General features: G+C 35.0%; 1 protein-coding gene across 1 annotated transcript in view; it reads left to right on the top strand.

The window, feature by feature from the left end:
• Positions 1-15,054, top strand: part of LOC121488955 (A disintegrin and metallopeptidase domain 3-like) — a 65,045-nt gene that overhangs the window by 33,456 nt on the left and 16,535 nt on the right. Inside the window, exons 9-12 of the mRNA XM_041751307.1 lie at positions 84-250; positions 1,390-1,471; positions 3,409-3,545; positions 14,510-14,699. Of these exons, the coding sequence (XP_041607241.1) occupies positions 84-250; positions 1,390-1,471; positions 3,409-3,545; positions 14,510-14,699 (576 nt within the window). The remainder of the gene's footprint in view (positions 1-83; positions 251-1,389; positions 1,472-3,408; positions 3,546-14,509; positions 14,700-15,054) is intronic.

Genomic DNA, 15,054 nt, shown 5'->3' on the forward strand with positions numbered 1-15,054 from the left:
ATTGAATATATTAACATTATGTATAGAAATGTAATGTACCTAAATGTACCTAAAACTATATATTATGTACCTTCTGTTTTCAGATGTTTTCCCAGCTAAATATGACTATTATGCTAACTTCTTTGGAGCTCTGGTCAGATCAAAATAAGATTTCACTTAGCGGGGATGCTAATGAAGTACTACAAAGATTTGTGTCATGGAAAGAACAATTTTTGTTTCAAAGGTCCCATGATATGGCTTACTTATTAATGCAAGTATCTTATTTGTATTGACATAGGGTTTGTCAAATTATTTCATATGATAGCTGTCAAGGTTATATACAAAGTGTGTTTTATGTAATGTTAAGACACTTCAAAAAAGATTATATGCATAGTGTGTTGATGAAATGCAAAATATAAAATTCTGACAATAGCGTAAGATGCTAAGTCATAATAGGCAAGTATTCTCAGAGTAGGCTGTTACCTATGGAAATACAGTAAACTTGAAAATTCTGAAAGCCTTGAGATAAACATAGGGCCTCAATGGTTTTAAAGGTTTTCTTAGTAAATAATTAAAACCATCATTTGAACTTTAAACACAATGTAAATTAGTTAACAGAATGCAATAATTGCATATAATGCTAGTTAGAATATAATACATCAAATTAGTAGTGTGGTTACTGTCTGGTATATCTATACTGACCTAAGATGTAGCTATTAACTACTTGCACTATTTTTTTTAAGAGTCTCTATATAGGTTTCTCTTAATAGTTTGATTATTGAGATGGAAATAATAAAAACAATTCTGAATAATATGCAAGAATAATATGCAAGGTATTCCTAAATAAATTGGTGATTCCTGTGGAATTTAAGGTATAATATGCAAGATATTCCTAAATATATTGGTGATTCCTGTGGAAATTGAGGTCAGGTTTGGGGACTCAAGAGCTACAAAAACTAAAGACTGAAATGTATGAGGACACTTTCTACATGCTATCTCTTTTATTCTTAATGGATCTACTGCGGACTCTGTCTCTTTGTCTCCCTGTCCTCCAATCCAACATTTTTTACATGCATTAGGGGTTCACTATGTGCAAATCATGGCAGTAAGCTATCCTGACTTGTACATATCAGAATTATATCCATCCAGTGGTGGCAACAGTGGTGATTAATTTTTTTTGGAAGGATTAGGCACTGCTGGGTTTTGGACCGTGTATCATATAATGTTAAAATAGACTTTAGAACTTTTGTAGGAACTATGGGAGATTACCCAAATACAAAACGATTGAAAGCATTAGATGTAATATGTAATATTTGTATTAAAAAAAGGTTTATTGAGAAATCCAATTCTTAAAAGTCATTAAGTTAGTAATTTAAAATGCATTTATTGAGAAAAATATTTATTATTTAGTTATAGGGACCCTTTGAATTATGTGGGAGCAACATATCATGGAATGGCCTGCAATCCAAAGTTTGCTGCAGGAATTGCTCTGGTATGTATTTTATTCCCATTTACTCAGTTTATATCATGTTTTGAAATATCCACATCAAGGAACAAAATATTTATAGTATATCTGCCATAATGTTTTGACAAATTTTTATGAGTATACTTTTTTTTTTAATTTTGAAACTCAAATGTTATAATTTTTTTTTTCAAATGTTATAATTTTTTTTTCAAATGTTATAATTTTAAAAGTTTTTTACTATTGTGGTAAAATGCAAGTAACATAAAATTTACCATTTTTACTAATTTTAAGTGTACAATTCAGTAGTGCTAAGTATGTTCACATTGTTGTGAAACAGACCTCCAGACCTCTTCATCTTCCGTAAATGAATATTTGTACTTTTTTACCAACTTGTCTCATTTTCCATACAATCTGGCCCCTGGAATCCACATTCTACTTGTTGTTTCTGTGTGTGACAGTTTTAAGTTCCACATATGAGAGAGATCATATAGTATTTTTCTTTTGGTGTCCAGCTTATTTCACTTAGCATAATTTTATCCAGGTTCATCCATCTTGTTGCAAATGGCAGGATTGCATTCTTTTTATGGCTGAATAATATATATATATATATATATATATATATATATATGACACTTTTTATCCATTTATCTGTCAGTGGACACTTAGGTTATTTCCATACCTTGGCTATTGTAATATTGCAATGAACATGAGAATGCAGATAGCTCTTCAAGATACTGATTTCAATTATTTTGGATATATACCAGAAGTAGGTATTGGCTGGATCATGTAGTAGTTCTATTCTTAATACTATGAGGAACCAAGATACTTATTTCCAGAGTGGTTGCATCATTTTATAATCCTACCAACAGTTTACATTTTACATTCATCAAATCTTTACCAACACATTACTTTCTGTTATTGTTGTTGTTATTTAGTAGCAGCCATTCTAAGTGGTATTTCACTGTGGTTTTGACTTGCATTTCTGTAATTACTAGTACTGAACATCTTTTCATATTCTTTTTGCTTTTTGTATACTATCTCTGGAAAAAATATCTATTCAAGTCCTTAGTCTTTTTTTTTTTTAATATATAATTTAGTAATTGTCCTCTTTGGTGTTTCCCAAATGAGTTGAATACTTATAGCCACACAACAACCTGCACATGCGTGTTTATAGCAGCTTTATTCATAATTGCTAAAAATTGGAAACAACCAAGATGTCCTTTAATATATGAATGGATAAACAAACTAGAGTAAATTGATATAAAGGAAAACTATCCAATGATTTAAAAAAAAAATGAGCCATCAAGCCATGAAAAGAAGTGGAAAAAACTAAGTGCATAGTGGTTAGTGAGAAAAGCCAATCTGAAATGCTACATACTGTATGAGTCCAACTATATGACCTTCTGAAAAGGGAAAACTGTGGAGATAGTAAAAAGATTATAAGTTGCCAAGGGCTTGTGTCTACTGCCATCATTACTTCCCAAGAGTTTTTTTGAAGGCAAAATGCTAATTGCAAATTGTTATAGTATTCTGGCTTTACAAAAAATCAATTTGACTTTCTCCCAAAACTATTTCTGAAGTCAAAACTGATCGCAAATTCAACCCTTAAGAATCTATGCATTTTTTCTAAGTGTTCATTAAAAAATAATATAGTTACTGAAACAGTGCATATTCTCAAAAACTTTTAAAGCTTATTGGAATTTAATATGTAATAAAAGCATTAATCTTATTTTGTTCTATGTCAGTGCCATTTGGATTAAAAATATAATAACTCAAAAAGAAAAAAATTTACCTATTTTTTTCTTGCTCTCAATATTCCTAAGAAAATAATGAGCTCTGACATAGTAGTTTCTTAAATTTGTATTTACATTTAAGTCATATGGCCAAAAAGAAAAGATCAAAGAGGTGAAGAAATAACTTAGGCAACAATTCTGTTTTGCTTTGTTTTGTTTTTTTGCATTTAGTATCCACAGATGATAACTTTAGATGCATTTTCAGTTGTTATGGCACAGTTGCTTGGAATTAATCTAGGATTAACATATGATGACATCTACAATTGTTATTGTCCAGGATCTACATGCATAATGAATTCTGAAGCAATGTAAGATTTTATTTTTATCAAATCTATATCTTCTCTTGGGAAATGTTTGTAGCAGTAACTGATGTTTCATCTCTTGCAATACAACTTGAGTAAGAATATTTTTATTAAAAACATAATGTGCTTGTTTAAACTTATTTAATTTTTTATTTAAATTCAATTTAGTTAACATATATAGTATTATTAGTTTCAGGGGTAGAATTTAGTGATTCATCAGTTGCATATAACACCTATAGTCATTACATCAAGTGCCCTCCTTAATGCCCATCACCCAGTTACCCCATCCCCCCACCTACTTCCCCTCCAGCAATCCTCAGTTTATTTCCTAGAGTTAAGAGTCTCTCATGGTTTGCCCTGCCCCCCTGTTTTTATCTTATTTAAAGAGGAGTATTTGATATTGCATAAAATGTACTTAATATTTCTATATTAAATGTTACAGAGAAAGTGAATATTGATGATGACTTTCTGGGCATTTACTAGAGTCTTGAGATGAAATTCATTCATTCTAAAAATATATAATAAGCACTTACTGTGTTGCAGTGATTGTGAAAGTCTTCTAAATGGCTAACAAGATAGATTTGTCATAAATATCCTATCAGTGTCTGAAAATTAAAAAGTAAACCTACTTTTTAAACAAAGTATAAACAGCTTATGATAGATGCCAAAAAGGAAATAAATAGGGAATACATGGCGGGGAGAAACTTTCTGATAAAGGAAAGTTTTCTGAGGAAACAGTAATGAAGGATATGAATTTGGTCATAAGAGCATGTTGAAAACTTTTCAGGCTGGCAAATGAAGTGATACTTGAAGAGCAAGAAGCCTGAAAAGCTGGACAGACTAGAATAAGGAGATTGAGAGAAGGATAAAAAAGAAAAAAAATAGCTGAGACTATAAGGAAGAAAGTTTTAGACATAGGGAAAAGAAAGTAAAATACAGTGAAGCTAAAACATAAGAAGTCAGGGGAAGAAAGCCAGATGATTCAAGAATGTATATGGAAGAGCTTGATTGTGCACTCATGATGCAAGAACTAGAGTTTTATGATAAATGGTAACCAAACACATTTTAAATTAATTTATGCAGTATGAATAGTAAAAATTATCTTAAAATGAATGTAATATATATCAGAATGAATAACAACATAGTAATATTGTAGAGATAATTCTCATAATAATTTATGGCAGTTTATTAGGATTGAGAGAAAAAAGATGTGAAGAATTATTTGTTGGCTTTTAGCTATCACACTTATTAACAGATATTGAAAAAGAAAAATATTTTAGGAAAGCAGAGAAATGAGAAGTCTTGAGGGCAGTTTATGTTAACTTGAGGATTCTGAGTCATCCATTAGAGTTAGATGCATAGTTATACATAGGTCCTGATCTCAGAGAGTAAGGAATTTAAAATGTGCCATCACTTTATTGATGGAAGTTAAAACCATGAGGATCATTTACAAAGAAGTTAAAAGAGTGATAAGGGTACCTTAAGATTAGCTTTGTATACTTCTCATATTTACAGGCTGAATAATTGAGGAAAAACAAGTGAATTGCCATGAGCAGGAACAGAAAGGAAGAAAATATCAGAAACAAGAACCAAGGGCAGCCCAGGTGGCTCAGCGGTTTAGCGCCGCCTTCAACCCAGGGCGGATCCTGGAGACCCGGGATCAAGTCCCATGTCGGGCTCCCTGCATGAAGCCTGCTTCTCCCTCTGCTTGTGTCTCTGCCTCTCTCTCTCCCTCTCTCCCTCTCTGTGTGTCTGTCATGAATAAGTAAATTTAAAAAGTCTTTAAAAAAGAAACAAGAACCAAGATAGGATGGAATTTTACCTAGGGAGGGATGTGTTTCAAGAATAAGGGAAAGGATGGAAATCAAGTGGTAAAAGTGTCAGCATGGTATTTTAGCCTCCCCCTATTCTCTCATAAAACACAGTGAAACTAGAAAAACAAACAAAAAGCAAAAGCATATTCCACAAGTTTCCCAAACTGAAATGCACCATAAATACTAGCAGGTGGGACCAATCCACTAACAAGAAGCATAAGAAGCATGAAGTAAGTAGCTGTGTACCAGGAAATAAAATAGGAGGACAATAGGAACTCTAAAAGTCTTACTGACCTGTGGACTCAAATCATTGGCTAGCCATACCCTAACAAGTTGTCTCTCCTGAGACTGAAGTATGAGTAAGCTCATGCCATTGCAGGAGCCAGAATTGGTGGGGATATGGCAAATTGTAGGTAAGAGCAAAGGGGCTGTGATTTCTTAAGATGTGAGCATGGCCTTGATCTCTCCTCTTGAAAAAAATCTAGTAACAATAATACATGTATCACCCAAATCATGTTTTAAAAATACTATTCCTCACTAAAATAACTGGGGCACTTTAAAGGAATGATTGAAAATAAAAGAAAAATAAAAGAAAAGAAAAAGAAGCTTGAACATATTGCATGAGAAAATTAGGAGGTGTTCAAAGAATTATGGAGATTCATCAAAGAGACACAAAAGCCAACTCCCAATAGTCAAATCTGTGGGAATCTGAATTTTATAAGTAATAATGATAGTAATGGATTATAGCCTATTTATTAACATGACCAGAAAACATGATTCCATATTCATATAAATATATGAATAAATTAAAATTGAAAACATAATTAGAAATGGGATATTAACACAAAACCAAAGTATATCTCTTCAGATAATTACTAACTAATAAGAAAAAAGTAATTTTAGAGTGAAAACTAGCAGATACACCTTAGCTAATCAAAACGACTTTCATCAGTACTGTAACAAATTGAAATCCTGTGCCATTTGTTAGTATGCAGTGAAACAGACTCAGCAACATTCCTGTGATGATGTTGCCAAGATGCATAGCCTCAGTTTAATTATGAGGAAATATTTTATAGTCCTAACTGAGGGACATTCTACCGAATAATAAGTCTGTAATCACAGAACTTCTCATAATCATGTAATTCAACAAAAAACAATGTAAGTAAACTAAGGAGACATGAGAATTAAATGCAAGGGTTGAGGAGAAGCTAAAATGGCATTGTTGTAAGGAGGCCCTTGGCTTGTCTGGTACCTAGAACACAACTAGATAACAAATTATTCTGACATCCAAGAAATCAATCTGACGACTGACAGAATAAACTGCACAACTATAGGAAGAAAAGAGGCCATATCAAGGATGGTAGGAGGCATGGAGACATGGATTGGGGCAGAAATGGATTCCAGGTGCTGCAGAGGGGAGAGAGCCTTGGTAGCAGATAATGGGTAGTGGGGATATGCAGGGAAACAAACAGAATTGTTTGGATTGGATTTGGATTTGGATTTGGATTTGGATTTCCCCAAATCCATTGGCTGAAAAAAACCAGAGGGGCAGATTTTCAAGAGGTTTTGCAACCAGCAGGGCTCAAAGTCTGGAATTTTAGAGGATGGCCATCATAGCTGTGATAGAGCCCTGAAGGTGCTGCCACTCCTAGGGAAAAGGCAGGCAAGCACCCTGGGGGATAGACAGCGAGTGATCTGAGGATCAACTAAAGATGTATGGGAGAGAGACTGCTCACTCTTCTTGGAGCATATCTGTGAGAGGTAGTGGTCACAGGATGACAATTTGGTGGCAAGAGAACTGGCAGGCACCATTTCCTCCCCCTAGCCAGTAGGCACAGTAGACACCTGCTGAGAGCAGCTAACCTAGATGGACACTGTCTCCTTAGCCTGCTTGCTCCAAATCCCAGATCCCTGTCCTTCTCAGTCAAACCTGCATCTGTCCCAACACTGTCAGAACCTTGTCCAAAAGACTAGCACAAAGCCCCTGCCATAGCATATCCCTAAAGTTTGGAGTTTTCAGAGTCAGCAGGCTTCACTGGGACAGAATCTAAAGTGCACTGCACTGCTCCAGGCAGGGAAGCAACAGAAACAGTGTGAAAGAATCTTAAAAACACCTGGAACTCATGAGGGGAGATTATTTGCTCTTCTGGGAGTGCTTCCCTGATAGCAGCAAGCATGAAGACCCCTCTATGGGGACAAAGGACCTGGCTGGCCCCATTTCCTTCCCCTGCCCCACAGCATAAACCAGCACTGATACTGGCTGCCTAACCTGCTTACACCAAGCCCATACCCCTGTGCTCTACTGGTACTGCTTTTCTCAGGCAAGTGTGCTTAAGTCCCAGCCCAGTGGGCCTCTTCCCCAGAAAACCAACAGAAATCCCTGCATGCACCACATCTTTTGAACAGAGTTCTGCAGGCTTTGGTCCTAGTGGAAGTAGCATCTGATCTCATTTAACAAGCAAACCAGAGCACACTTAGTTAAAACTCACCACATGCTAGCCAAGGTCCAAACACTATCCACTGCCAGCAGGGACAGGCTCTACAGACGACTTGCTGGAAAGATAGAAAAGCCAAAACACAGCAGCAGAGTACATGTAGCACACACCAGAGATGTTAACCTGACACACCAGGCCCTAGACAATATATGACCTCTTGTTCATAAGGCCATTACTCAGGAGCAGGAAACATAACGGACTTCTCTAATAAACAGAAGAAGAAAAGAGACTTAGGCAAAATGTTAAGACAGAGGAATCCATCTCAAAGAAAAAACAAGAAAAGGTCATGGCCAGAGATCTAAGTGAAACATTCAAGGAATATGCCTGATGGAGAATTTAAAGAAACAATTATAAGGACACTCACTGGGCTTGACAAAAGAATGGAAGACTTCAGGGAGGCTCTTACCACAGAGATAAAAGCATTAAAACTATCAAATGAAAAATGCAATAACCAAGATTCAAACCAGAGTGTACATAATGACCACAAGGATAAAAGAAGAAAAGGAATAAAAATAAGTGATATGGAAGATAGAATAATGGAAAAGAATGAAACTGAACAAAAGAGAAAGAATTATGGATCATGAGATTCGACTTAGGGAAATCAGTGACTCCACCAAATGTAAATAACATTCATATCATAGAAGTCCCAGAAAAGAGGAGACAGAAAAGGGGGCAGAAGGTTTATTTGAGGAAATAGCTGAAAATTTCCCTAATGTGGGGAGGGAAACTTCCCTAATCTGGAATCCAAATCCAGGAGGCACAGAGAAGTCCCATTAAAATCAACAAAAACACACCAAAACTAAAACATACTATAGTTATTTTGCAAAACACAATGATAAAAAAAATCCTGGGGCACCTGGGTGGCTCAGTGGTTGAGTGGCGGCCATTGGTTCAGGGTGGGATCCCAAGGTCCTGGGATAGAGTCCTGCATCGGGCTCCCTGCAGGGAGCCTGCCTCTCCCTCTGCCTATGTTTTTGCCTTTTTCTTGTCTCTCATGAATAATAATAATAAAAAAATCTTAAAAAAAATCCTAAAACAGCAAGACAAAAGAAGTCTCTAACTTACAAGGGGAAGACCCTGCTGGTTGTTGCAGATCTCTCCACAGGAATATGACAAGGTAGAAGAAATTGGCATGATATATTCAACATTCTGGGTGGGAAAAATCTGCAACCAAGAATACTTTATTCAGTAAGGCTATCATTCAGAATAGAAGGAGAGAGAAAGAATTTCCCAGACAAACAAACCTAAGGAGTTCTTGACCACTAAATTAGCCCTGTAAGAAATATTAAAGAGGACTCTTTGGGTGGAAGGAAAGACCAAAAGTGACAAAAACTAGAAAAGAACAGAGAAAAACTCCAGAAACAATGAAAAAACAGTAATAAAATGGCACTAAATAAATATCTATCAATGAATAATACTTTGAATGTAAATGGACTAAAACTGCAACCACAAGATATAGAGTGTTAGAATGGATAAAAACAAAACAAAACAAAACAAGACCCATCTATATGCTACCTACAAGATTACAAGAGACTAATTTTAGACCTAAAGACATCTGCAGATGTTGAGGGAATGGCGAACCATTTATCATGCCAATGGACATCAAAAGAAAGCCAGAGTAGCATACTTCTATCAGACAAAAATAGATCTTAAATGGAATCGGTCACAAGAGATGAGTAAGGGCAGGCAATGTATTATAAGAAAGGGGTCTATCCAACAAGAAGATCTAACAAAGGTAAATATATATGCCCCTAACATGGGAGCACTCAAATAATTCAAACAATAACAAACATAAAGCAACTCATTAATAATAATACATTGATATTAGGGGATTTTAGATCATCTAAACAGAAAATCAACAAGGAAGCAATGTCTTTGAATGATACATTGAACCAGATGGACTTCACAGATATACTCAGAACATTTTATCCTAAAGCAGCTGAATACACGTCCTTTTTGAGTGCACATGGGACAGTCTCCAGAATAGATAACATATTGGGTCACAAATCATGGGTCACAAATCACTCCTCAACAGGTACAAAAAGACTGAGATCATACCATGCATATTTTCTGACCACAACTCTATGAAACTTAAAGCCAACCACAAGAAAAAATTTGGTAAGACAACAAATACATGGAGGTTAAACATGCTACTAAAGAATGAATGGATTAACCAGGAAATTAAAGAAGAAATAAGAAAATTCATAGAAACAAATGAAAATGAAAATGTGGTCCAAAACCTTTGGGATGCAGCAAAATTGGTCATAAGAGGGAAGTATAGCAAGACAGGCCTACCTGAAGAAGCAAGAAAAATCTCAAGTAAGCAACTTAGTCTTACACATACAGGAACTAGAAAAAGAACAACAAATGAGAAAGCCAGCAGAAGAAGGGAAAATATTAGAGCAGAAAAAAAATGATACAGAAACTAAAAAAGGGGGCACCTGGGTGGCTCAGTGGTTGAGGGTCTGCCTTTGACTCAGGTTGTGATCCCGGCATCCCAGGATCAAGTCCTGCATCAGGCTTCCCAGAGGGAGCCTGCTTCTCCTTCTGCCTGTGTCTCTGCTTTTCTCTCTGTGTCTCTCATGAATAAATAAATCTTAAAAAAGAAACTAAAAAGAATAGTAAAACAAACTAATGAAATGAGGAGGTTAGTTCCCTGAAAAAAATTAATAAAATTGATAAACCACTAGAGAGACCTATCGAGAAGAAAAGAGAAAGGACCCAAGTTAAAAAAAAAAAATCACAAATGAGAGAGAAGAAATAACAGATACACAATTATAAGAGAATATCATGAAAAAGTATATGCCAACAAATTAGACAATCTGAAAGATATGGATGGATTCCTAGAAACATATAAACTAGCAAAACTGAAACATAAAGAAATAGAAAACTTGAGTGACTGAAAAATAAGCAAAGAAATTAAATCAGTAATAAAAAATCTCCCAACAAACAAAAGTCTAGGGCTAGATGGCTTCAAAGATGAATTCTACCAAACATTTAAGGAAGGGTTAAGGCCTATTCTCAAACTATTCCAAAAAAAAATATAAATGAAAGGAAAACATTCACATTCATTATATGAAGCCAGCATTATCCTGATTCCCAAACCAGACAAAGACTCCACGATAAAAGAGAACTACAGACCAATATCCTTCATGAACATGGCTGCAAAAATTCTCAACAAGATAATAGCTAATCAGATTCAACAGTACATTAAAAGAATTATTCACCATGACCAAGTGGGATTTATTCCTAGGTTGCAGAAGTGGTTCAAGACCCACAAATCAATCAGTGTGATGCACCACACTAATAAAAGAAAGGAGAAGAACCATATGATCCTCTCAATAGATGCAGAAAAAGCACTTGACAAAGTACAAATCCACTCTTGATAAAAAAAAAAAAAAAACAAAACCCTCAACAAAATAGGGATAGAGGGGACATACATCAACACCATAAAGGCCCTACATGAAAAACCCACCACTAATAACTTTCTCAATGGGAGAGAACTGAGAGCTTTTCTTCTATGGTCAGGAACAAGGTGAGGATGTCCACTCTCAATGCTATTATTTAACATGGTACTGGAAGTCCTAGCCTCAGCAATCAGAGAACCAAAAGAAATAAAAGACATCTAAATCATCAAGGAAGAAGTATTCACTATTTGCAAACAGCATGATACTCTATATAGAAAACCCAAGAGTCCACCAAAAAAATTTGCCAGAACTGATAAACAAATTAAAATGACAGGATACAAAATCAGTATTCAGAAATCTGTTGCATTTCCATACACCAATAATGAAGCGGCAGAAAAAGTCATGGAATCCATCCTATTTAATATTGCACCAGAAACCATAAGATACCTAGAAATAAACCTGACCAAAGAGGAAAGAGATTTGTACTCTGAAAACTATAAAACACTGATGAAAGAAATTGAAGATGACACAAAGAAACTTAAGAATAGTCCATGCTCATGGACTGGAATAACAAATATTGTTAAAATATTTACATTTCCCAAAACAATCCACCCATTTAATGTTATCCATATGAAAACACCAACATAATTTTTCACAGAAATAGCACAATCCTGAAATATGTATGGAACCACAAAAGACCCAAATAGCCAAAGCAATCTTGAAAAAGGAAAGCATAGCTGGAGGAATCACAATCCTGGACTTCAAACTGTATTTTAAAGCTGTAGTAATCAAAACAGTATGGTACTGGCACAAAAGCAGATCAATGGAACAGAACAGAAAACCCAGAAATAACCTGCAACTATATGGCCAACTAATGTTTGATAAAGCAGGAAAGAATATCCAAGGGAGAAAAAGAACAGCCTCTTCAACAAATAGTGTGGGAAAACTGACAGCAACATGGAGAAGAATGAAACTGGACCACTTTGGACACCATACACAAAAATAAATTCAAAATAGATGGAAGATTGAAATGTGAGGCCTGAAATCATCAAAATCCTATAAGAGAGCACAGGTAGCAACTTCTACTAGATATGTCTGAAAAAGCAACAGAAACAAAAGCAAAAATGAATTATTGAGACTTCATCAAGATAAAAAGCCTCTGCAAATTGAAGGAAACAAAAAACTAAAAGGCAACCTTCAGAATGGGAGAGGTTTGCTAATGTCATATCTTGTAAAGGGTTAGTATCCAAAATCCTTAAAGAGCTTCAATTCAAGGCAGCCCCGGTGGCGCAGCGGTTTAGCGCCGCCTGCAGCCCAGGGTGTGAGCCTGAAGACCCAGGATCAAGTCCCACGTCGGGCTCCCTGCATGGAGCCTGTTTCTCTCTCTGCCTCTCTTTCGTTCTTTCTGCCTGTGTCTCTGCCTCTCTTTCGCTCTCTCTGAATAAATAAATAAATAAATCTAAAAAAAAAAAGAGCTTCAATTCAATAATCAAAAACCAAGTAATCCAGTTAAGAAATGAGCAGAAGAAGTAGATAGACATTTTTCAGAGACATCCAGATAGTTAATGGACACATGAAAAGAACATCACTGATCATCAGAGAAATAAAAGTCAAAACCAGAATGAGGTATATGCCTCACATATATCAGAATGGTCAAACTTAACACAGGAAAAAACAACACAGGTGCTTGGCAAGGATGCAGAGAAAGAGGGACTGTCTTACACTGTTGGTGGGAATGCAAACTGCTGCAGCCACTCTGGAAAACAATATGGAGGTTCCTCAAAAGTTAAAAACAGAACTACCCTACAATCCAGCAGTTGCATACAGGGTATTTACCCAAAGGATAACAAAAATACTGATTTTGTGGAATATGTGTACTTCGAGGTTTATAGCAGCATAATCATCAGTAGCCAGATTATAGAGCCTAAGGTTCCATTGACTGATGAATGGATAAAGAAGATGTAGTATGTGTACATATATACACATGTGGTATACGCACACACACACACACACACACACACAATGAAATATTTCTCAGTCATAAAAAAGAATGAAATCTTGCCACTTGCAATGATGTGGATGGATTTAGAGAGCATATGGTACACAAAATAAGTCAGAGAAAGACAAATACCATATGATTTCCCTCACATGTGGAATTTAAGAAATAAAACAATCAACTTAGGGGAGGCAAACCATAAAAGAGACTCTTAACTATAGAAAATAAACCGAGGTTTGCTGGAAGGGAGTTTGGGTGGGGGTGATGGGTTAAATGAGTGAAAGATTTAAGGAGAACACTTGTGATGAGCGCTGAGTGTTTCATGTAAGTGATGACTAAATTCCACACCAGAAAGCAATATTACAGTGCATGTTAACTAACTGGAATTTAAATAATAACTTGGAGAAAAAAATTGGAAAAAGTGCAATATTGGCTCTCAACTGGATCTTTTTGCTATAAAATACCAATATTGTAATGATGGGAAATTTGGATGACATCTGAGGATTAGATAATGTGTAATTATTTCCTGATTTTGAAGGGTCTTTTTAAGAATTAATGTCTGTAGGAATTATACAGCATAATATTTAGAGTTACTAGGATTGTGTTTCCTCATTGTTTGGGGAAAATTTTTTTGGTCTATTTTTGTGTAATTTCTCTAAGTTTTAGATTCTTACAAAATTAAATAAAAATCATTAAACAGTACACATAGAAGCACAGAAATATTTCCAAAGATAACAAAATAAAATGAATCTAGGGCTTATACATTTTATATAATCAATGTTGAGATATTTTAATTGATTAATTTTGTTATCAAAGTACAAATGATTCTGATTTTTCTGTAACACTATCAACCATCATTATTTCTTCAGTTTTCCACATAAATTTTCTAGCATGTGTCATTTTCTTATAACTAGTGCTTATAATAATTATTAAAATTGTGATGTTGATAATCATAATGGAAATAATAATAGGATATATTTAAAGAGAGTTTTTGTGGCAAACATTATGTTTTAATATATTTTAACTCATGTCATCTTAACTTCCTCTACTTCCTAGATGTCTATTATATTGGATTATAATAGAAATAAACATATTGCTTTTATTTAGAACTTATATAAAAGATAAAAATCCTCTCTCTTCCTTCTTGGCTCCTCTGTAAATGCAGCACTACAGAATTTTTGGTACTTTTCAGTAATTCATAGTGTTACTTTGATACTGACTGTATTCCATGTATCTGAGGAATATAATTTATTTTTAGACGTTCCCATGGTGTAAAGTATTTTAGCAGTTGCAGCATGGATGATTTTAAACATATGGTTTCACAGCCTGAAATTCAGTGTCTTCAGAATCAAAAAGTTTCAGAAGTGGTTTACCAAGGAAGAAGTGCAGCAGCTTGTGGCAATGGAATTCTCGAACCACCAGAACAGTGTGATTGTGGCCTTGAAGGGGTTAGTAACAAACATTTATAACTCTTCCAAGGATTCGTTTTTGTGTTTCGCATGTAGTCTTATAAATATAGATGTGATACAGGAGGACTTTTTTTGAAATGCAGCACCATTTTATTAAACATCCAAGATATGGAGATATGGGGTATGTAATAACTGACTCACTCTGAATTTAAAGCATTTGAAGAGTTTAAGTAAGGGGTAAGTGTAGTGTGGATTAAAGAGGTAGATTTTCTTCATGGTGTAACCATTAGTAGTAATACCCATATTTCTGTATGATAAACATTGGTAATGTCAATACTATGTCACTTCAAGGATCTCCTGAATTCATCAAAGTGACTGCAGTGGCTCAATAAGT

This window comes from Vulpes lagopus, chromosome 4 (assembly GCF_018345385.1).
Source record: "Vulpes lagopus strain Blue_001 chromosome 4, ASM1834538v1, whole genome shotgun sequence".
Classification (NCBI taxonomy): domain Eukaryota; kingdom Metazoa; phylum Chordata; class Mammalia; order Carnivora; family Canidae; genus Vulpes; species Vulpes lagopus.